At 43.5% G+C, this 24,272-nt stretch overlaps 1 protein-coding gene across 1 annotated transcript in view; it reads right to left on the reverse strand.

Moving 5' to 3' along the window:
- Positions 1-3,857: 3,857 nt before the first annotated feature.
- The window catches only part of ABCB10 (ATP binding cassette subfamily B member 10), a 35,488-nt gene continuing 15,073 nt past the window's right edge, over positions 3,858-24,272 (reverse strand). The window contains exons 6-14 of the mRNA XM_077751685.1: positions 23,309-23,455; positions 21,689-21,824; positions 17,049-17,144; positions 15,503-15,712; positions 13,128-13,207; positions 11,196-11,376; positions 7,802-7,845; positions 6,434-6,468; positions 3,858-5,965 (exon numbers count right to left, since the gene is read on the reverse strand). Coding sequence (XP_077607811.1) covers positions 5,728-5,965; positions 6,434-6,468; positions 7,802-7,845; positions 11,196-11,376; positions 13,128-13,207; positions 15,503-15,712; positions 17,049-17,144; positions 21,689-21,824; positions 23,309-23,455 — 1,167 coding nt within the window. The 3' untranslated portion in view covers positions 3,858-5,727. The remainder of the gene's footprint in view (positions 5,966-6,433; positions 6,469-7,801; positions 7,846-11,195; positions 11,377-13,127; positions 13,208-15,502; positions 15,713-17,048; positions 17,145-21,688; positions 21,825-23,308; positions 23,456-24,272) is intronic.

The raw sequence follows: 24,272 nt of genomic DNA on the forward strand, positions 1-24,272 counted from the left end.
GAGGCTCGGGGCGTGGTGGGGGCGGTTTGGGAGAGGGCGCGCCGTGATGACGTCAGAGGGCAGCGTCCGGCCTTGAGGCGTGATCCAAGAGGTGACTAGCGGAGGGTTCTAGGTTGCGGGCGGGTGTCCCCAGCCTCCGGGGAAGTGAAACTGGAAAGCCGGGTGGCCTTCTGGACTCTGGTGGGTGGGGCTAGCCCTCTAGCAGCCTGAACGCTAAGCCTCTCTGAACGCTGGTCTTTCTTGAGCCTCTTGGGAACTGGGAAGTGTCCGTCGCTGAGAAGGGAGAAAAACCGAAAAGCTGTCACTGGTTTCACACCCGGTGTTGTATTTGTTCTTCTCTAGGTTTGTCATTCCCCATTCAGCAACGCACTGTTGCATACACGCTAGTAACGCCCCAAGTCCGCCTCTGTCCCGGATCTTGCCCAAAAAACTGCAGGCTCCTGACATCTCCCCAGTGGACACCGTGTCCTGCGTGTCCTGCAGACTCCTCACAATACACTTGCTAAACACTGACTTCCTGTTTTCCTTTAGGACCCCTATCCTCCCACCTCTGCCCTACTTGGTAAAATTGGCCGGTTACTTAGGTCAAAAATAAGAGCTCTATCCTAGAGTCATTCTTCACACTCCCCGCCACTGCAACATCCTGGTACACTGTGGCTCCTGAGTCCGATCCACAGATGTCACCCTCCCGCAGTGTATAGTGGGGACTGCGAGTGAAACAGTAGATATTCAGGACTTATGCCTTAGGGCAGCGTACGTGGTTCTTTATCACTACCGAGAGTTCTATATTTTACTAGTGGCTGCCATTTCCTAATTTAAAAAAAAATTACTTATCTTTTGACCTCATTTTAAATAGTATAGTCTCACGGCGCCTGAGTGGCCCATTCGGTTGGGCAGCCGACTTCGGCTCAGGTCATGATGTCGCGGTCCGCGATTTCGAGCACCGCGTCGGGCTCTGTGCTGACAGCTCAGAGCCTGGAGCCTGCTTCGGATTCTGTGATTCCCTCTCTCTCTGCCCCTCACCTGCTCAAGCTCTCTCTCTCTATCTCTCTCTGTCTCAAAAATAAAATAAACGTTAAAATTTTTTTTAAAAATGTATAGTCTCTCCTACGGGAAATCTAGAAGAAAGGGAGCATAGTGCAGTGGCCCTCACACTCAAGCGTGCATCATCACCTGGAGGGCTTGTTAAACCGCATTGTTGCCCACCCACAGTGTCTGAGTCCTAGGTCTGGGCTAAGGCTTGAGTGTTCACATTTCCAATAAGTTTCCAGGTGTTGGTGATGCTGCTGTCTGGGGACATTCTGATAACCGCTGGTGTGGTAACTGAGTGTGTAGACTCGAATTAAATGGGACTTGCTTCAAATCTCACCTCTGCTATTTGCTATCTGTGTCACCTTTTTAAAGCCTCTGTTAAATTACTAATAGTACTCAATTGTGAGAATTAGATAATGTAGATGTGACCATATTTGTGGATGTCAAAAAACACAAACATCGTGAGAGCAAACAAGCTGCTGAAAAACAGCATTTCCAATAAAATACTACTCTTTAAAGAAAGTCACCAACATAATAATGGTGATAATATTCAAATGGAAAGGCAGGAAAACAATGGAGAATTCATCATGAGAATTATCCACACCCAGTCATTCTCAGGGTATTCATTTAATTGCCATCTAATGCCAATGGAACTTTTTGAGATAATGCTAAATTTCATTGCAGTTTTAACGTCCTTTGAGTGGGGAAGAACCCATGTTGTTTTTGTTAGTTCTGCAGTCAGCAAACTGTCAATGGCCGGAGAGCATCTGTTTGTAGGCCGTATGGTCTGTTGCAACTGCTCACAAGTGTGGCTGTGGTCCAATAGAATTCTATTTATGGACACTGAAATTTGAACTTCATAGAACTTTGATGTGTTATGAAAGATTTTTCTCTTTATTTTTTTTTAAACCACTTAAAACTGTAAAAAACCATCCTCAGCTTATAGGCCATACAAATCAGGCAGCAGGTTCCATTTTGCTGACCCACAGATTAGTTTCACGAGAGAGGCACAGATCCTTTATTAGCATAGGACCTAACAAAATAGAGGATGATCAAGGTCTGTTGGATGACCTGAGTGAAGAGATTACCATGATGCCTCAGATGTAAAAATCACGTAGAAGAACATCCCCAAAGGAACATTTACAGTATAGTTTTCACATACTTCTTTCATTAATATACTTAATGTTTTGTAACTTTGACATTTGTTTTATTTTTGAGCCACTGTGGCATTTTTATGGAATAAAATGGATTTCCCAAAATAGTCCTAATTTATAAAAATGTATTTAAAGAGTTTAGCCTATAATAGTTTATTTAGGTTGTGATTATTCTCTGAGAACCAGTCAGGTCTGAGGTCAGAGAAGCCCTCGCACATAGAGATGAGCCTGGGAGGGTGGACGACAAAATGTTAAGCCCATTGACGTGAAATTTTATCTTCACGTGTAGAATTTCAGGCAATTCAAATGTTCTTTTTTGCTTATTTTCTCAATTTCCCCTATGAATGTACACATCCTTCAATGGCTCTCCATGCATGTAGGATGAAAACTTAAGATTTTTCAGCATGATGTTGAAGGTCCCCTATGATCTGCTCCTATTTCTCTAATCTCTTCTTGTATACAGCATCAATGCTGAATTAATTACAACTTGCCTATTCTTTTTTTTTATTTTTTTTAATGTTTTATTTATTTCTAGGAGAGAGACAGCATGAGCAGGGGAGGGTCAGAGAGAGAGGGAGTCACAGACTCCCTCTTGAAACAGGCTCCAGGCTCTGAGCTGGCAGTCAGCACAGAGCCCGACGCGGGGCTCGAACCCACGAACCGCGAGATCATGACCTAAGCGAAAGTCGGACGCTTAACCGACTAAGCCACCCAGGCGCCCCAGAACTTGCCTATTCTTATTTCCTCTTCTGAGAAAGGGGAATGACAGGCATTTATTTAAATTATAGGACCGTCAAAGTACCAAACATGGTAACAGGTGCAAACACTCTGGAAACAAAGCGGTACGAACCACAGTATTCGCAACAACACCTCTGTGATATTTAGCTATTTTCTTGTAATTAATTTTTATCTGCCGTATCTCTCCTTCTAAACAGAAGCCCCTTAAAGGGCAGGGACACATCTGTCATCAACTCCACAGCACAATTCTTTGTCCATGGTAGGGGCAGGGGATACTTACTTATTGCATTGAAGCAACTAATTACAGTGTTTATGTAGGGGTACTGATGATACTGACTACATTTTTGCCCTCCATCTTGTGCATGTTTGCTCAATGACCTCCCTTGTGTTCCAGGCCCCTTGAGGATTAATATACATACCTTAGAAATGACTGTCAAGGCTGGGAGGGAGGGCTTGAGGCTTGCTTTGGCCTCCCATAAATCTGTTAGAGATAACATAGTCTTTACCCTGCCTGATGCATGGATGATGCCACGAGATCTAATTAAAGGTTAGCTGTCAGTTAAGTGCATGCAAGCCCTTTGATCTCACTACAGTGCCTTCCCCACCTATGAGTCCCCTTGCCCTATAAGCAAGGGCTCTGGACTTGGTGGAGAATATTTGTGCAGCTACCTGGATGATAACCCGAACGACCTGAATAAAACTCTGTGTAAACTGAATGGAGTTACCTGCTTCGTTTTCCAGTCTCTAAATGCCGTCTCAGTTTGGAGAATACTTTACCATCCCTCCCTCACCTTCTAACAGTTTANGATGGGAACTTGTAATCACTACTCACTTTATTTGTAATGTCAGGTTTTTTTATTCCCAAATCTCCATAGCCAAATTCTAGTGAGAAACTAAATGTAATAAAATTCTATAAGAAATGACAGACACAGATAAAGTTCACTATAAATTTTAATCCAGGATATAAAGTGTTCCCTAAAGACATGATTGAACATTTTATATTAGAAAATAAAACATAATGATCAAATACAATTTTGTAAATACTTTTATGGCACAAAGAGATTTCCCTCAGATCCAACCCTGTAATTGTGCTTTGTCTGCTTTCTGAGAACCACATTGTATTAGCAAATTGTATAAAGAATGCAAGAAAAGCTTGTTAAAATGATTGTCACAAATATACTGCTTCCTAATCCAAAGAACATGGAGTTCATTCATTCACTGAGTTCACACTATTCAATAGTAAACTCCTTTATGTAGAATGAAATATTCTGTGCTTATCATGAAATAGTGGTTTCTTCCAGTATAATAAATGAACTAATGAATACGTAGAACATGGGAAAACCCCTATTTTCATTACATCAACATACTTATTTCTTAGATTCTAGCATCATCAACGTAAAAAAAGCACTTTTTCTTATGACAAGAGCAAATTAACAGTACTGACTTGAAATATGGCAGATCTAATGGCTATCAGCATTGCATTAGGAATTCTGAAGCATTTGGGTGAATAAACTATAACCATAAATAAAAATGACTATTGTTCTCTTTTCAGAAGAGTGACAAGTTTTTTTTTTAATTTTTAAACATTTTTATTTATATCTGAGAGAGAGAGAGAGCATGAGCAGGGGAGGGTCAGAGAGAGAGGGAGACACAGAACCTGAAACAGGGTCCAGGCTCTGAGCTGTCAGCACAGAGCCCGACGCGGGGCTCGGACCCACGAACCGTGAGATCATGACCTGAGCTGAAGTCAGACGCTTAACCGACTGAGCCACCCAGGCGCCCCAAGAGTGACAAGTTCTTAAAGCTTCATGATGTTCTGCAGAATAGAAAGAACTATGTTTTCTTCAAATGTTTTAAGATTGAAAATTATTTAGGTTTTTGCCTCATTGAGTGAAATCCCAAAAGTATTTAAATAACTTATAAAAAGTAAAATTTGGTTAGGAATTATATATTCTTAAAAGATATTTTTCAAAATACATGACTTTGGACGACTTCATCATAAAATTCATTTTTACCTCTTAATAATGCCTGGCAGTTCATGCCTCACTTCCCAAAGTAACAAATGCGTCAATAATGAAAATAGAAGTTTTCTTATTCAAAGGATGGGCTTATGGGCTTCTTAACCCTTTTAAAAACTCGTCAGGCTTTCATGTGCTAAGGATGTTGAAAATCACACACATCCAAACACAGTCTCATCCCAGAGGGACACATATCCCTAAACTGTCACAACTCTGAAGACACAGGAGGTGTGGAATGTAAACATTCCCATGTTGTCATGTGATGTTAACTATTTCTGTATATCTGTATGTGAGGTTCGCTTCATGAGATTATCAGAACAAAAGGGAAGATTTTCATCTTCTAGTAAAATTAGACACAAAGTAGGTAGAATACTACCAAGAGAATTACACAGTGATTGGAAAACTCACCTAAAATAACTAAGCTGTTTATTTATAATCCCCTTTTAAAATCTGTCATTTGACAATAGCTTCAATCTATAACACCAGGTAAAAAAAAATGAGGTGCCATGTTATTTTAATTAAAGCATTCCAAGATAAAAGAAAGTAAAAAAACCTGAAAATAACTTCAGTGCCATAGACATTTAGAAAGTTACAATTATTAAAACTCTGAATAAAAAGGTCTTGAGAACAGGTACATCTCAGAACAATATTTTACCCACCTTGGAAAAAATAGGCACATTTAAAATAACTTGCAGTATGATTTACGGATTTCATATCATCTCTAAGTTTGTTTTTCTGGTGACGGTGTTTCACTCTAAAGTCTCTCACGGTCACTTTCTCAGTAACTACTTCTCAATGCTTATATAACTTTGTTTGTTCATTAGTCTTCTGTATATCCCATTGGGTTTTGAAAGCAGTGCTTCATGTCTCCCACATTCTATAATCTTTCCTTGGTCAAGAACGGCCACCATCTTGGCATTCTTAATGGTAGACAGACGGTGGGCAATAATCAACACTGTTCTTCCTTCCATGAGTCGGTCTAGAGCTTCTTGCACAAGGTACTCATTTTCAGCATCCAGGGCGCTTAAACAGGAAACCCACGTGAGAAAGCAAAGATATCAGTGCCACGCACACCGTGTATTCACGTGTTTCCTCTGACACATACAGGTGTCCTGTGCTGGCAGTGACTTTTCACTGCAGTCAAAACGACAACTTCTTGGGTCTGCTATATACTTTTTGTATTTTAAAGATACTATAAAGGAAGCTTGGAACTCTGGATTTCCACAGAACTCCTGTCACAGAAATAGAAAAGCTGACTAGTGTGATTTGGGGCTCATCACAAATGTGTCTAAGTTGAGACTAGAACCCTCAGTTTGTGACTCAGCCAGACCACCGTGCCCCTGTCATTTAATAATGACATGCTTGGTCACTTTAAAGTGGAAGGGGGGAAACGGCATTTTCAGCTGTATCGCTTTAAAGTAAGGAATAATAATATTTGGTAAAAGGAGAATTTGGCTTATATGATCTTACATAGTATTAAGATATCCTCACCTGGTTGCTTCATCTAGGAGAAGGATTTTGGGATTCTAAGAAGGAAAAACATTAAAAAGAAAAGGAACACAATTTTATTAGAAAAACACAAACTCCCAGTAATAAAAAAATAAAGTACTAATATATGATACAATATGGATGAAACTTGAGAACGTTCTGCTAAGTGAAAAGAAGCCAAATGGAAAATTCTACAAAGTGTAGGACTCCATTTATCTGAAATGTCCAGAAAGGCAAATCCAGACAGAAGGAAATTACAGTGGTGATGGCCTGGGACTATAGGTGGGAAGGGGAAGGGCAACAAGACTCAATAAAGGAGTCTGTTTGGGGTGATAGAAATATTCTAAAATTGTGACGGTTGAACAATTGTAAATTTACTAAAAGTCGCTGAAAAGTACATTTAAAAGTGGTCAATAAAGCTGTTTTTTAAAACCTTACCTCTAAGGGTGCCTGGGTGGCTCAGTTTTAGGTTAAGTGTCCGACTCTTGACTTTGGCTCAGGTCATGATCTCACGATTTGTGGCATCGAGCCTCACATCAGGTTCTGAGCCCACAGAGGGGAGTCTGCTTGAGATTCTTTTTCTCCCTCTCTCTCTGTCCCTCCCTCGCTCACACACACTCTCTCTCAAAATAAATAAACATTAAAAAAAAGTTTTAGGGGCACCTGGGTGGCTCAGTTGCCTAGGCGTTGGACTCTTGATTTCAGCTCAGGTCATCTCATGGTCTGTGAGTTCAAGTCCTGCACTGACAGCACAGAGCCTGTTTACGATTCTCTTTCCCTCTCTCTTTGCCCCCTCCCTCATTCATGCACTGTCACTCTCTCTCAAAAAATAAATGATAAATAAACTTAAAAAACTTTTTTTAATAAAAGACATTTTAAAAATAAAACCTCATCTATAAACCTGAGGAGAAGAGTTCTACAACAGAGGGGAAGGCTATCATTTCCTAAGAAATACAATGTCTGGGGCCTTCAGGGACAATGGCTTCCCTCTCCTCTTAGGAGTCCTGTGTGAGTGTTTCCAGTCTGTACCACCACTAAGTTCAACGGTTGACGGTAGGTGATACAAGGAATCATACTTGTATTGCTTGGTATTTTAAAGTAATCATTGATTTAAGATTCGTGTGCTAAACTTCTCTCCCTCCAACAACCGTAGTGTAGTCCTGGGCTCCTCGTACCCCAAGAAGTACTTGTTAAATTGGGACAGAACGCACTGGGTGGGACTCCCAACCCATCTTTCACCACAACTATCAACCATGTACCTACCGTCCCCTCCAAAGAAACAGAAGGAAGAAGAAGAGTAAATTACAAATGATAAGGTCCCTAATTAAAAATGATAACAAACACATCCCGGCCAAGTGGGTCGAAGCTTACCTTAAGCAGAGCACGGGCAATTGCAATCCGTTGTTTCTGTCCACCTGACAATGACAATGTATTTTTTAAAAAAAACTTGAAAGGCTTAACAAAAATTCTTGGTAACAGGGTTTTCTGATAAGCTAAGTGGCAATTTGAAGACAGCATATTCCAGTTAGTCACAGCGGAGGTGGATGGGGGAACAGAAACCTCTTTTTAAAATACATGGTCTCCTCGCCAACCTCACCATTAGTGACAAACATTCTTATCAGCTAACATGGCTGAGGAGTTCCCATGTACCGATGTCCTGGGCACTGTCTAAATGTGTTATAATGTTATCTCATTCAATCTGTAAGAAATCCTAGGAAGTAGATCCTGTTCATTCCCTTTTCACAGATGAAAACCCAAGCACAAAATAACCAGTCCAAGGTCTGCAGTTGGCAAGTGGCAAAGCCAGGGTATGAACTGACAGTGAAGGCCTGTGATCTTAACTGCCGCACAAATCGCTTCCCTGGTACAACGTCCCATGGGGCACGGAAACTGGAAACTGAAGACATGAGGAGGTCTCTGAACAGTGGGTGAAGGGGACGGGAGTGGACCCGGGAGCAGAGGGCGCCCACGACGCTGGGGCCTGTGACTCTGCTACGCTAACTACCCCACTCCTCCCGTCATCATGCTGTCTGTCTTCTTCTCTTCCCTGCCCTGGGGGACAACTGTCATATGGAGCAGACTGTGTGCCTGCAGGAAACCCGAGAAAACAAATAAAGTAAACCACGGGGGCACCTGGCTGGCTCGGTCGGTTAAGTGTCTGAGTTCGGCTCAGGTCATGATCTCGCAGTTTGCGAGTTCAAGCCCCGCATTGGGCTCTGTGCTGACAGCTCGGAGCCTGGAGCCTGCTTCTGATTCTGTGTCTCCCTCTCTCCCTACCCCTGCTTTCTCTCTCTCTCCTTTCCCCCCTCCCTCTCTCTCTCAAATATAAATAAAGATTAAAAATTTTTGTTTTAAAAAAAGAATAAGCCACCTTAATCCCTCTTCATAGAATAAATTGTACTAGAAGCAAGGGAAGAAACTGAGGGTGGGCGTGGGGAAATGCAGATGGGGCCGACAGAGGCACGCAGAACTCTATGATGATTCCTTTCCTCACCCTTGCCTCACACAACCCTCCCTGCTTCCCTCCAGGGGACGGGACTCCCAGCTGGTAGGGTCTCGGACTCCTCCTGACTAACTTTGTTTTAGAAAACTCACTCCATTTTGGGGGATGAAAACATTCCTATTTTGGTTGCTTTTGTCTGGATGAACATACTCAGGCTGGACATTATATGATTTCATCTAAAAGAAGCTCCTCAAACGATGAACTGAATCGAATTACAACTGAAACATGTAGTTCATCAAATGACACCTGAATTGTGTGGTGCTGCTAAAATCTGTTCTCCAGTAGGCAGCCCGGTGCTCACATCAAGGGAGCCAGGCAAGGCCCTGTATGTCAGAGCCCCTCCAGTCAGTGAGGGCGTCCGGGCGCTCTGAGCTGGGCTCGCTGTGCAGCCAGCCCAGGGCTTCAGGTCAGCGCTGAGAAATCCGCGGGGCCGGTCAGTGCACTGAGAATCTGTCACTGGATATCCTTTCTTCCTCCCAGAGAGGGAGAGTGGAGTGAAACCTTTGGTTATTTCACCCTGAAATGGGGAGCTTGAGAATCCCAGTAAAGGGAAGGACATGCAGAATCTGTTCCAAGTGAGAAGGTGACATGCGCGTTGGACAGAGTACGGCGCTCCCAGCTCCACACCCAGATGCTCGATAAGGTCACGATGAGCAGCTGAAACTGCTCTTCTACCCGAGGACGCGTTTCAGAGACGCCAGAGGAGTTCACTCTGACACGGCAACGTGTAACTCTATCTCTGGGGTCTCCCGAATCGAGCCAAAACATCTTTTCATCCACTGTCTATTGTTTTAAAAAAGCCAACATAATAAAAACATGCCCATGTGAAGTCTTCTGTGGTCTAACCTTGAGCAAAAAGTTTTGAGTTCAAAAGGACATCTGATCTAGTCTAACCCAGCCACCTTCATGCTGATGTGGAGACATCTGTCCTCTGCCCAGATACTTCTAGCTCATTCCGTGAAAGGGAGAGCATGTCAATATTTGCGACGAGAAAAGTTATGTGTTTACCCCAAAATTCGTTTCCCTTTAAATTCTACTCATGGGTCCCACTTCTGCACCCTAAAACAATGGAATACAAGTTTTCTCTTTCCCTCCTGAAATATGGCACCCATAATGTGAGGAGATAGAACGCGCTCTAACATCCCAAGGAATAGCGACTGAGCCTCAGCCCCAAGTCCTGAGTGTGTCCAGCACAGGGCGGGGTACGCCGTGCTGTGGGCCAGATGGGGATCCGGGCCTGTTTCTGCACAGCCCTCAAGATAAGAGTGTTTTTTTTTTCATTTTTAAAGGGCTGTTTTAAAAAAAAATCAACAAAGTATATGTGACAGAAACCATACATGGCTTATAAAATCTAAAATATTTAAGGGCGCCTGGGTGGCTCAGTCAGTTAAGCATCTGACTTCAGCTCGGGTCATGATCTCATGGTTGGTGGGTTTGACCCCACATTGGGCTCTGTGCTGACAGCTCAGAGCATGTAGCCTGCTTTGGATTCTGTCTCCCTCTCTCTCTGCCCCTCCCCCACTTGCACTCTGTTTCTCTCTCAAAAAGAAATAAACATTAAAAAATTAAAAAATATATTTACTCTCTGGCCCTTTAACAAAACTCCTGGTCTAACAGGCAAAGTACAAAGTGGGGAATAAAGAATTCTTCAATTTCATTGGGGCGCCTGGGTGGCTTAGTTGGTTAAGCGTCCGACTTTCGCTTAGGTTATGATCTCGCGGTTCGTGGGTTCGAGCCCTGCGTCGGGCTCTGTGCTGACTGCCAGCTCAGAGCCTGGAGCCTATTTCAGAGTCTGTATCTCCCTCTGTCTCTGATCCTCCCCTGCTCACGCTGTCTCTCTCTCTCTCCTAGAAATACATTTATATATATATTGATATATATATCAATTTCAGTTCTGTTCCTGATTCACAGCCTCCTCCTCCCTGAACAGATCATCTTGCCACCCTGTATTTATCTTATGTTCTGCAATTTTCAAGGTTTTCAAGTTGTAAAACACATTTTTTTCCCTCCTATGAGAAAAAAGCTGCAGTGGCTGAGTATTACTCAGGGGACACTGCGTGGGAATCTGAGAACCCCTTTGGGGTAGAAAGTGAAGGAAACTGGGGAGCAGTCCCCATACAGAAGAAATTTTAGGAAATGGAAAGGCAAACTGCATAAAACCTAAGGACAAGAGCCCAGTTAGAAATTAATACTGCCATATGAAATACTGGCGAGTTCTTTGTAGCAGCAAGCTTTTGCTGCAAAGCAGTAACAAAAAGGTACCTGAAAGGAGAACACCCTTCTCTCCGACCACAGTGTTGAATCCTTGGGGGAAATCCCGGATGAAAGCACCTGCATTGGCTACATCAGCCACCTTCTCTATCTGCTCGGCAGTCACCGAGGAGGGGTCGTCCGCACCATAAGCAATGTTCTCAGCAATGGAGCAAGAAAACAAAATTGGTTCCTGCAAATCGGAAATAAAACACACTTACTGCAAATTTCAAAACAGACTGCAAACATATCTAGTAAATATAGTGACGTTTAATACAGTACTTACATCTAAGAAACTATTAAATTGCTCCCAAAGAACACACAGTCTGCAGCTGAATAACATGAGGGTTAGTTGACAATCTGAGTATAACTTCTGACTCCTCAAAAACTTAACCGCTAATAGTCTACTGTTGACTGGAAGCCTTACTGATAACATAAAGCAGTTGATTAACATGTATCTTGTATGTTATATGTGTTCTATACGGTATTCTCACAATAAAGCAAGCTAGAGAAAACGTTACTGAGAAATCATAAGGAAGAGAAAATACATTTATGGTACTGCACTATAAAATCTGCATATATGTGGTCCCAAGCAGTTCAGACCCATGTTGTTCAAGGGTCAGTTGTATACTGTTTTCTCAACTCTACTTCCTCATTCTCCATAAATTTGCCCAGCCGACTTTTTAAAAATTCATGTTTTGGGGCGCCTGGGTGGCTTAGTCGGTTAAGCGTCTGACTTTCGCTTAGGTCATGGTCTCACGGTTCGTGGGTTCGAGCCCCGCATCGGGCTCTGTGCTGACAGCTCAGAGCCTGGAGCCTGTTTCAGTCTGTGACTCCCTCTCTCTCTGACCCTCCCCTGATCACGCTGTGTCTCTCTCTCTGTCCTAGAAATAAAATTAAAAAAAAAAAAAAAAAAAAAAAAGATTTAAAAATTCATGTTTTTCCGTGAACAGGATTGATTCCATCGTTATACTACGGGAAATGAGATCCCCCAGCAGGTGCCTGGCATGTGGTAGACACTTCAAAAATGCGAGCCCCTTCCCTTAGGAATTGCCAGGTATGGAAGACGCCGAGTCTAAGTCCATCTGAATTTTCCAGCTGTAGGCTTCCCACTAAGAATTGAGGGGGAATCCATCTCTATTCATTACTTTTAGAAATATACACAAACCAGGTGGGAACGTGACATTTTAACAGAGCCCTGTGGAATAGTCCTAAATAGCAAATAAACCTCCAGCTTCATTTCTTTGTCCCTAAACAATGTGCATGGATGATAACCTTATACAACCAAGCAGCCCCCATCACTCCCTCCTCCTGCTCCTTGCCTACTGGAGTGGGGGGTAGAGTAAGGTCTGAGGGGAAGGTTATTAGAGGGAGACACTCAGGAATGGGGGGGGAGGCTCAGATTTGTCTGCTGTGCATGTAGCCTGGTAATAAAAATATAAACAGCAGCATCAAAAATTCCCCACACCAAATGGTCTCATGAATACAGCCTCATCAAAGCCACCATATGACACTAACATTTTGCCTTGAAATCTGCGACTGCTTTGCAAGGAGACCCTGGCTCTTGCCATAATCTTGGCTTGCTTATCTCTGAAACCCATCGTGTTAAACAGCAGACTGTGCTGGTGACAAAGATGGGAACTGTGGAAGAGTCAGTAAAACCCAGAATGTTTTATCGTTTTCTCCTCACTCTCTAGACTATCTGCCTTACAAAGTAATGTTAGTCCCCAGCTTTTGAGAAAAACTGGTTTCGATTGGATCAAGTGTTTAAGGTCTTCAGGTATAGCACTAAACTACAAGCCTACAAAACCTGCCGTGTGAGATCAGCTCAGTACATCTGGAAAACTTCCTTCTCTGTTGAGGGGGTCAAGTCTAAATAAAAAATAAATAATAAAAGCAAACTGAAAAGACAAGTGTAATAAAAATAGAAACCTCTCTTCCTACCTGACTCACGGTCCCAATCTTGGATCTCAGCCAGACTGGATTTAGCTGACGGATATCATGGCCATCGAGACTGATAGTTCCTTGTAGAGAGGAGAGGAAAGTCATGGAGGGTCACAGGGCCAATGACTAATGTAAACAGAGAAAGGATCTGGTGGGAAAATTCCACACTCAGTTCTCTTAAAGATTAAAAGTACATTGACAATCTCCAAACAGAATCTAACATCAGCATATTTCATGGAATGTCCATGTCTCCTGTCTGCCTGCAGTGGGCAGTGGACAGCCCATCCATCTCCTTGTTTATCCACGCAGCTCATTTTGCTGCAGTGACTTCCTTTCTGGAGCGACTCGGGGCTCCACGAGAAGACGGACCTATGCCAAGCTGACTCAGGAGAGAGTTACATGGCAGGGGGCAAGCAGGGAGGGGTCCACTTGCTGGCACAAATACTGGCGCTGGTGGCACAGCTTTGGCGCCTGTAACAGTGGGCGCCTAGTCCTGGAGCTTCCTGCCCATGTTGGCATCAGCAACTACCTTGAAGGCCTGATTCTGCAGTGAAGTTCTGAGAAGTGTCCTGGAGGTTTAACCCTGCCAGTGATTTTTTTTTTTTTAGCTCTTTTATTACTCCTTAAAATATCCCTTCCCACATAAAGGCAGTTGGAGGAGATTCATTATCCACCAATGAGAATCTGATACCAGAGCACAACATCTAAATAGTCAGGTGTGACTCTGTGACCCTAGCTAACAGATTTAGCTCTACAACACCGAGGGGCTCAGTAATGCTTGGTGATGACGATGACAGTGACCCACTTTCTCAGTGGTGTGGAATTACACGAGCCAACTGTAAACATTCACAAACTGGCAAAAATCTGAGGTCTTTGACTTAAAAAATACAAGTGTTTTACACATATATGTGTTTTACATATATATGTGTATGTATATACACACACATACACACATACAGAGAGAGAGTCTACTCAAGGGTAGAATATAAGGCAGTTTATGATTAAGAAGTCATAGGCCTAACATTCTGACTTACTTTGCATTCGCCTCACTAGGATTTTTCTAAGTTCAGAATTTTATAGCAAGTAGAGTGAATCAAGAGAGAGGTTCCAGAGGCAAACAGTATCGCTAATACCCATTTGAATGATTGGTGATTCTGTGGGTCAGAATCTGCACGTCAGATACTTATCTGGCACACAGCCAGCTCTCGTTGTTTTAACCCAAAAGCACAGGTACAAAAGCCACAAGACATATCCATTTTAAATTAATGACGTGAGTTTTACTAACAAACAGTTGTTTTCCTGCTGAGAAACATCCTTGTTTTCTCAATCCAGAATGAGAGCCATACATATGAAGCATCTACTCCAGGCTCTGATATAAAAAAGGATATAACTTATAATTATGTGTGGTGACGGATGTTAAGTAGACATTTCATAAGATATACACACAGCAGGGGCGCCTGGGTGGCTTAGTCGGTTAAGCGTCCGACTTTCGCTTAGGTTATGATCTCGCGGTTCGTGGGTTCGAGCCCTGTGTCAGGCTCTGTGCTGACTGTCAGCTCAGAGCCTGGAGCCTGTTTCAGTCTGTGACTCCCTCTCTCTCTGACCCTCCCCTGCTCATGCTGTCTCTCTCTCTCCTAGAAATAAATAAAAACATTAAAAAAAAACATTAAAAAAAAAGATATACACAGAGCAAATCAGGTTGCACACCTGGAACTAATATAATGTTGCATATCAATTACATCTTAATTGACAAAGGATATAGAGAAGTAAAATAACATGTTTTCTGCTAAAAGATGTTATAATCCAGTTAAAAATAAAACAAAAACCAGAACAAGAAAAATCCATTTAAAAAAATTCCTACTACCTCAAAATAGCTTTAATAAAGCAGTCACAAGATAGGAGCCAATCACGGACTGCCCAATTACCTGTCTACACACTGGCCACAGGGCAGTTCATGGGCGGATGCAGCCCAAAGGCTTCTAGAGAAGCTTTACAAGCTGAGTGGCCGGCACAGAGAGGTACTACTCTGAAGTGCTGGGCAGTGATGCTTAGCCGTACATGGGACACCTCCCTGTAGCACCCCCAGGACGGGGGCATCAGAAGGAGACGCTGGCATGGGAGGCATGGAGGAAGAATTCAGTAAGTGACTTGGGACTTGAAGAGGCCAGACAGGAATTCTTCAAACTGCCTGACAGGGCTTCTGTGTATCCTTAAAAGTGACACCTGTGGATAGGGGATTTCTTTCCTGGGAACAAACCCTGTGGCATTCAGAACTCTCACAGTACCAGTCTTTCCATAATTTGGTCCTCTTTCAGAACAGAGGGGTAGAAGGCTCTGGAGAGGCCCCCCACCCTACCAGGTGATGAACCACTCACCGGAAATGGGGTCGTACAACCTCAGCAGGAGGGATAGCACCGTTGATTTGCCGGAACCACTAGGGCCGACCAGCGCTGTCACCGACGCGGACGGGATAGAAAGACTGAAGTCCTGGAACACGGGCACCTCCGGGCGAGCAGGGTAGGCGAAATGCACATTCCTAAACTCCAGGGTGCCCTGGAAACTTTCCTTGTTTAAAATGACCCCTTCTGAAACAAGACAGAATACAAGTTACTTAATGCGGAGATGGAACTGACAGCAGAACTCCATTGTCCCACTTGTCTGACTCCAGACAGTGCCCAGCCACAGCCACCACACTCTCCCGGACCGTGAGCTCCTCCTGGGCGAGTCCAGAAGAGGCCTCCATCTAACACTTACCACGAGGCAGGATACTTCTGCGTTTACCTGATCCTCATGACCTTGACGGGCAGAGATGACTGTCCCAGTTTCAATGACAGGACACAGAGTCCTAGAGACAGCCACCTGCCCAAGCTAACAGGCAGAGGAGCTACTTTCCACTGGTGGAACAGCCTGGTTTCAGGCCCAATGGCCTTCCCTCCCTGTGCCATCACCTCTGGTTCCTCGGGTCCAGGGTTTATCTTCTCTACTCTAGATGTCTGAGAGAGTGATGATAGAGGGCTGAGCATTGCAAACCAGCTGCAGAGCCAGAGGGATCCGAGGGCTGTTCCGTCCTGGTATCTATCACGGGAGAAGCTCCCAGCTGGGTCTGCTTCCTCCAGCCTGTCACACTGGAGAATACTGGGACTCAGTAGCAGTCTGTGTCCTGGGAGTCAGTGAGTGACAGTGGCTACTGCCTCAGGTCACATAGCTCCCCTGAGTACTAGCTTCTAGGGAAGGAGTTGATGAAAGAGATGGCTCTTGCCAATTAACATCAGCTCCCGCTAGCCTACCCCACAAAAGCCAAGAAATGTAGAGGCTTTTAATGTGTGATCTGTCTTCCTCTCCCCCACTCCGCCCTCACCTCAACACAAACATCAAAAGCACCACCTAAGGCAAATCTGGTGGACTGGCCAGGGCCCTTTCCATATGCACCCCTGGGGTGGCAATCGCTTCCTTCCCGCTGCTGCTGGTAACACATTAGCTGCAGGACTGGCACCTTGCACGGTCAGCCCCCATGTTCCAGGGTCAGTCTTCACCCTGCAGTGGCACCTGGCGCCGTCCTTCTCTCACCACCTGCCCCTCTGGTCACCCTTTCCATGCTATGTGGCAAGGACAACATCCTTATCATGCTCATCCTTCACAGGTAGAGCTGGTCTAACTGCCCAAAGCCACATTTTTAAAAACTGCTTATTAATTTATTTTGAAAGAGAAAGAGAGAGCAAGCAAGTGAGGGAAAGACAGAGAATTCCAAGCAGGCTCTGAGCCACCAGCACAGAGGCTGACACAGGGCTCAAACTCGTGAACTGTGAGATCATGACCTGAGCCGAAATCAAAAGTCAGATGCTCAGCCACCTGAGCCACCCAGGTGCCCCCAAAGCAACATCTGTTTAATCCCAGCAAAGAACAAACCCATGGGAGACTCACCGTTAAAAGGCAGTTCAGGCTTTCTCTCAAGGAGCTCCCAGAGGCGCCCCCCGGCACCCAGCCCTTTCATCAGCTCCGAGTAGAAGGAGCTCAGACCTAAGCATAAGAAGCAAACATACCCATCACCAGTGGCAGGAAACAACCATCTGCTACTCCTAGCCCTCTGCAAATAGTAACGGTAACTTGCTTTTAATATAAAACCTATTAACTTTCAAACAGGATTTGAAGCAACTACTTGGGAATCTGTACTCAAAGTTCTCTGGATCTCATACCCTTATTTGCCTTCAGCTTCTCCTCCTCCAATTTCCCTGATTTCTAATAAAGATTTAATGTCTGATTGGGAATTTACAAAGGCACACAGCCATCGTAATCAACCACTGAATTAGAATCACAACGTTACAGAGAGAATCTACCTAGTCAAAAAACATATACACATAAAATAGAATGCTTACTTAAAAGGAATATAAAACATCCCAACATTCATTTTAAATTCACATCCATAAAACTCCCCCTTTCAGGCATTCAACAAATATAAATTTTACTACATTAAAAACTGAAAAGGAATTTGAAGTGTCAAAGTCAATGTCTCTTTTTAAAGTCACCTTTGTTTTTTGTTTTTGTTTTTATTTACTTTTTTATTAAAAAATTTTAATATCTTATTTATTTTTGAGAGAGAGATAAAGACAGTGTGAGCAGGGGAGGGTCAGAGAGAGAGGGAGATACAGAATCTGAAGACAGGCCCCAGGCTCTGAGCTGTCAGCAGAGCCTGACACGGAGCTCAAACCCACTAACTGTGAGATCATGACTTGAGCCGAAGTTGGATGCTTAACCGACTGAGCCACCCAGGCGCCCCTGTTTGTTTTTTAAACAGGCTCCACACTCAGCATGGAACTGAACACGGGGCCTGACCTCAGGACCCTGAGATCAAGAACTGGACGCTTAACCGACTGAGACACTTAGCTGCCCCAAGGTCACCTTTGAACTATGCAAGTAACTTAAAGCAAACTAATTCTAAGTACATGAGGCCATGTCAACCATAAAAACATATACTTGTAACCTTCAGTAGGGATGCCACAAAAATGCAATTCAAATACTCTAAGGTATTTTTGTGCATTTTTTGTGGAAATTTGTGCAAGATACAGTGGGTTAAACTCTTCAGGTTGAATTAAAAGTGCATTGGGCCAAAATAGATCCAGATAAATATAATCCACTCATCTTTGACAAATGAGGAAAGGCAATTCAATAAAGAAAGGATAGTCTTTTCAACAAATGGTGCTGGAAAAACTGGACATCCATGAGCAAAAAAAAAAAAAAAAAGAATCTAAACAGACCTCACACCCTTCATAAAAACTACTCAAAATGGATCACAAACTTAAATGTAAAAAACAAAACCATAAAACTCTTAGATGTTAACACAGGATAAATTCTAGATGACTCTGGGTTTGGTGATAACTTTGTAGATACAACATGAAACACATGACCCATGAAAGAAAGAACTGGTAAATTAGGCTTCATTAAAATTAAAAACTTGTGCTCTCCAAAGAGAATGAGAAGACAAGCCACCGACAGGGAGAAAATATTTGTAAAAGACATATCTGACAAAAGTATCCACAATATACAAAGAGCTCTTAAAACTCAATAATAAGAAAAGAAGCAACCCAATTAAAAAATGGGTAAAAGGCGTGAACCCAACCAATCCAAAGACCTCACTAAAGTAGTTCTACAGATGACAAACATATGTAAAGATGCTCCACACCACTCGTCATCAGGGAAATGCAAATAAAACAATGAGATACCACTGCATACAATCCCCAATCCTCACAACACCCAAAGCTGGTGAGGAGGAAGAGCATCGGGAGCCCTCATTCACTGCTGGTGGGAAAGCAAAATGGTACAGGCAGGCACTCTGGAAGGCCGTATGATCTAGCAATCTCATTCCTTTGTGTTTACCCAGAGAAGGTGAAACTTATGTCTGCACAAAAACCTGCATGTGGATCTTTATAGCATCTTTATTCATGATTGCCCAAAGTTGGAAAACATCTAGATGTCCTTCAATATGTGGATGGATAAATAAACTGTGGTACATTGGACAATAAACATCAGTCTGTGCTAAAAAGGAAAGAGCTACAAGTCCTGAAAAGATACAGAGGAAGCCTAAATGGCATCTACTAAATGAAAGAGGCCTATCTGAACAATATGACGCTCTGGAAGAGGCAAAACTATGGAGGCAATAAAAAGATCAGGGGTCGCCAGGGGTGAATGGCAGGGAGGAATAGGCAGGGCAAAGAGGATTTGTAGGGTGGTGAATGTACGCTGTGTGATACTATGGTGATAGATACATGTCCAAACCCATAAAATATACAACATCAGTGAATGTAATGTAACCTATAGACTTTGGACTTCGGCTGATAATCACGTGCCAGTGTTGTTCTGTCAATTATAACAAATGTGCCACTGGGGTGGTGGATGCAATGGGGATGCTGTGCTCTTATAGAGGCAGGGAACATGTGGGAACTTTCTGTACTCTCTGCTCAATCTTGTGGTGAACCTAAAATTCCTCTTGAAAAAATATTCTATTAATAAAAAAAGAAAAAAAGAAGAAGGGAAGGAGTTGGAGGTAGTTCAACATAGTGGAAAATAAAAACAAGACAAAATGGCCCTGGAGAGACAACATGCAGTCTGCCCCTACGATGCAGTATTATTCAGCCATAAAAAGGAAGGAAGGACCAAAGCAAGCTACAATGTGAGTAAATTCTGGAAACATGCTGAGTGAAAGAAGCGAAACATACAAGGCCACATATTATGGGATTCCTTTTATGTGAACTGAAGCAAAGACGTGAAGACAGGAAGCAAACTGTGCCCCCCACTAGGGGCTGGGGGAGGGAAGGATACGGAAACAGACTGCTTAACGAGTATGGGATTTTCTTTTGGGGGGTGCCGAAGAGATTTGGGAACTAAGGGGAGGTAGTGGTTCCACAACACTGAATGTACTAAATACCACTGGACCGTAGACTTTAAAAACGCTTAATGTTATGTGAGGTGAATTTCATCTCAATAAAAATAAATAAGAAACAAGATATTGGGGTTCACTAGGAAGATGTAAGAGCATTCTCTGGTACAAAACAAACAAGCATGGCTTTCTTGAAACAGTACTTCTGACCATCTCTCAGCAAAGAATGTATGTGGAATTTGTTGTATTTGTTTCAGAAAGCCAAGTTACCCCAAAATCTCAAGCAGAGACAAAGCCTCGGCAGCAGCCTCTGTAACCAGGGCAGGGAAGTGACTCCTGGTCAGTCACCCAGTCCACTGGGTTTCCAACCTACTTCTGTACAAGACACAGCTGCGAACCTGTCAGGGCAGAAAGTAAGGCAGGGAACAACCCCCAAAACCAAGGGAGCTTCTGGCAGATCAAGTACGTTGGCGAAAAGCAGGCGGGAAGAGCAGAGGGACTATGAAAGATCAAATCAACCTGTGGCAGAAAACGTAAGATTGGGGGAGGCTGGGGAGAGCAACAGACTGTAGTTGAGTGTGGAATGTGAATGGAAAGGCCACAGAGAAGGGGGTGGTAATAGGTAAATGCACTCCCGGGCAGGACAGGAGACCCGAAGGAACACGACCACCCAGGTGTGAGACCCTGCAGCCCAGCAGGCTCATCCCAGGCATGGAGCCGCATCACTGGGTCCTCCTGAACTGACCCTCCGACTCCCCAAGTCACGTAGCACTCTGACTGGTCTACATCGGGCTTTTCTTCAAAAGCAGCCACTAAAACGCTCTTCTCAGGGATCTCTGGAAATCTCCGCCTGTAAAATATCCTCACTTGCCTGCCAGTGTCTAAGGAAGCCTCTACCTTTAGCCCTTAAAAGAAAAGTCTTGGGTTGAGATGACACGGTGGGATTCCAGAGTTCCACTGACCGGACCTCAAGCTATTTACCTAACCTTCCCATCTCCATTTCCACATTTTCACGGAGGGAGGGAAACAAAACGCAGGAAGTCATTTGCCCCCTGTTGGCTGGGCCTGTGGGAAAAGTAGCAGAGGAAACTTCCACAGCTCGGTCTCCGTGGACTTGGCTTCCTTTTGTCCAAGAATGAAGGACGGAAGCTGGACTCTGAGAGATTCTTGACTAAGGCAAGCAGCTCTGTTTCACGCACTTTCTGATGTACACTGAACAACTGCTCATCAGTTTTGAATGTGGTTGACTTTGTACAAAAGGAATTTTATTTCACCATGATTTGTCAGTCGTGAAACTACCACAGCCACGGGGCTGCAGGTTTTGTGTGCTCACCTGTTCAGCACTGTCCTTCCTTCCACCCCCCCTCACCTCCTCCCGGGACCAAAGCAAACAAGCCGCCTTAACATGCATGTCAGAAAACAGGGCTCCAGTATGACCCTGAGCTCAACGAGCTGCAAGGGGCCTGTGAAAATCCTCACCTTCCCAGCCAAGGAACTGCTCACCTATGTGGCAAGATCACATTCGTATCTTTATTTCCTCTTTCACAGTCAAGCTGGACTAACATGCTAGGAAATGTGTTTTTCAGTTCAGTTAACGGATGAGAGGTGGTGTAATGGAAAAGTTACATTTTTACTTCAGAAACGATCGGATTTTTAATTTGTAACTCGCAAGCCTATTTAAGTTATATACCTCCAATGCTTAATCCAACCCAGAAAGCATACATTAGGAAGGAAGAGAGTTCACCCACGGTCATGTGGGCACTGCCCATCAGCAGCCCTCCTTTGTACAGGACAGAAAGCACAATCAGGTTCCCGGACAGCCCCGTCTGTCAAATGAAGAAAACAGACACCTCAGATAGGAACCAGAGACCTACGTGCAAAAAGCATAAACACAGCCTATAGTTTCTTTTTGGCATTTAACTATCACAACAAGATGTTTCCAAAATACTAACCATTTTCATATGAATTTCAAATAAAACAATGCTTTGGAAATATTGCAGTATTGAAGGAAATAATCTCTTCAACATGGAAACCTAGACGTGAAGTCACCTATCAGTTTCCTGTTTCACTCAATCTACTCAGTCTGCAAAGGAAAAAAACAATATTAAGGATTCCCTCCCTAACGACAAGACAAATGCACAGCTAGCATATGCATTTATGTACCTTTAAAAAAATTTTTCTAGAGTTTATTTATTTTTGAGAGACAGAGAAGAAGCAGGAGAGCGGCAGAGAGAGAGGGAGACACAGAATCTGAAGGAGGCTCCAGGCTCTGAGCTGTCAGCACAGAACCTGATGTGGGGTTTGAACCCACAAACCAAGAGATCATGACCTGAGCTAAAGTCAGACGTTTAACCAATGAGCCACCCAGACACCCCGTGTTTATGTATCTTAATGCGATGCCCTGAGCAAAGGCTAGACAAGAAATTGGGGTGCTGCTCTCTGATCTGCCTTGAGCTTTGTTAGATGTATGGTCTCTAGTGCTGCTCCATCTGGGCCTCTGTTTCCTCTGTGTACCTACATCATGACCATTATTGAGTCACCTCGGAAGTTCTCTCTCACTTGCAGATGCTTTGGGTTTCCCCTCCTGGCGATTTTCTAGTTCAGTGTCATATTTGAGTTCATTGTGATCAACGTGATCAATTTTTTCAAACTTCTTTCTTGAAACACACTGAGGTTACTTTGGTTAATCCTCAGTGGGTCACAAGCTGCCTGCCTCAGAAACAACCTAGAGGCCTGTTAAAACAGATCATTACTGGGGCGCCTGGGTGGCTCAGTCAGTTAAGCATCTGACTCCTGCTCAGGTCATGATCTCTCGGTCCATGGGTTCAAGCCCTGCATCGGGCTTTGTGCTGACAGCTCAGAGCCTGGAGCCTGCTTTGGATTCTGTGTCTCCCTCTCTCTGCCCTCCCCCACTTGTACTCTGTCTCTCTCTCAAAAGCAAATAAATATTTAAAAAAATATGAAAACCACACAGATTGTTGCTGGCTGCAGCCCCAGAGCAACGGATCTGTAGGCCTGGGGTGCAGCTGAGGCTCTACACTTCCAGAGAGTTCCCTGAGGAAGCGGACACGGCTGGTCTGGGCCGTGCTGAGGGTCTGCCTGCCCGCACACTGGGCTGGTCTCATCACCCAGCGCTGCTTAGTCACATGTAGAGATTTCCTCTTATTTCACAAAAACAGTTGATGAACTCTCAGACCTAGTCTTGAAGTGGAATAGAATTATTTTCTATTTGTGGCAAAGTCAAGGGAATAAAAATCTTTCTTGGTCATAATATCCATTCTTTTCACTCTTTCCAAAATGATCTACTTACTGCTCCAAAGAAGCCAGCCCGAGCAAATGCCTCTTTCTTTGCTAACTGCATCACATCGTCCACTTTGCTGGCGTATTTCTCTATTTCTGTTATTTCTTTCCCAAAAGCTCGAACGGTTCTTATATTTCCAATACGTTCCTCAGCTAGCTGGGAGAATAATAAAGACATTTCAGGGGAGGAAAGTCACATTTCAAGATTTCTAGAAGCAAAGTCAAAATGGGGCTCTCATTTTTAAGACGCTAAAAATAGGTTAGAGAGCAGAGTATATGAATAATTTTATTGGTTGGAAACAAATATAGACCTATACATATACACACCATACAACACCATACATATGTAGGTAGAAAGGCAAACAGGGTGGCTAATAGATACTGAAATACATATATTTTTAAAGTTTATTTACTTTGAGACAGACAGAGAGAGTACAAGTGGGGTAGGGGCAAAGCAGGGGGCGGGGGTGGAGAGAATCCCAAGTACGCTCTGTGTGGTCAGTGCAGAGCCGGATGCGGGGCTCAAACTCATGAGACCGTGAGATTGTGACCTGAGGAAAAATCAAAAGTTGGACGCTTAACCAACTGAGCCACCCAGGCGCCCTGTGAAATCCATTTTTATACAGAGAAAAAGATAGGTAAAAAGGATAGACTCCAAAAAGGTCAATAACATTCATTCTGAGAGACAGTTATATGTGTTATTTTTTCTCTTTATGGTTTCAAGTTTTCAGTTATAAATGAACACCCATGTTTTCTGAAACATGAAAATATAAGTTATTTTTAGTGTTTAAAAACTACAATATTGGATAGCATCTCAAAGCTTTACTTATTAATTAACGAAGGACAGAGTGTCATGCAGAAACTATTTTCAGAATATAATTAGCTTTTCTATCCTATAAGAAACAGTGATGGTAAAGAACTAAGGAGTTTGTACAATGTTTAGTCAAGTGGGATCTACTTCAAGATGTGGGTAA

This window comes from Crocuta crocuta, unplaced genomic scaffold, assembly GCF_008692635.1.
Source record: "Crocuta crocuta isolate KB4526 unplaced genomic scaffold, BGI_CrCroc_1.0 scaffold59, whole genome shotgun sequence".
Lineage (NCBI taxonomy): Eukaryota > Metazoa > Chordata > Mammalia > Carnivora > Hyaenidae > Crocuta > Crocuta crocuta.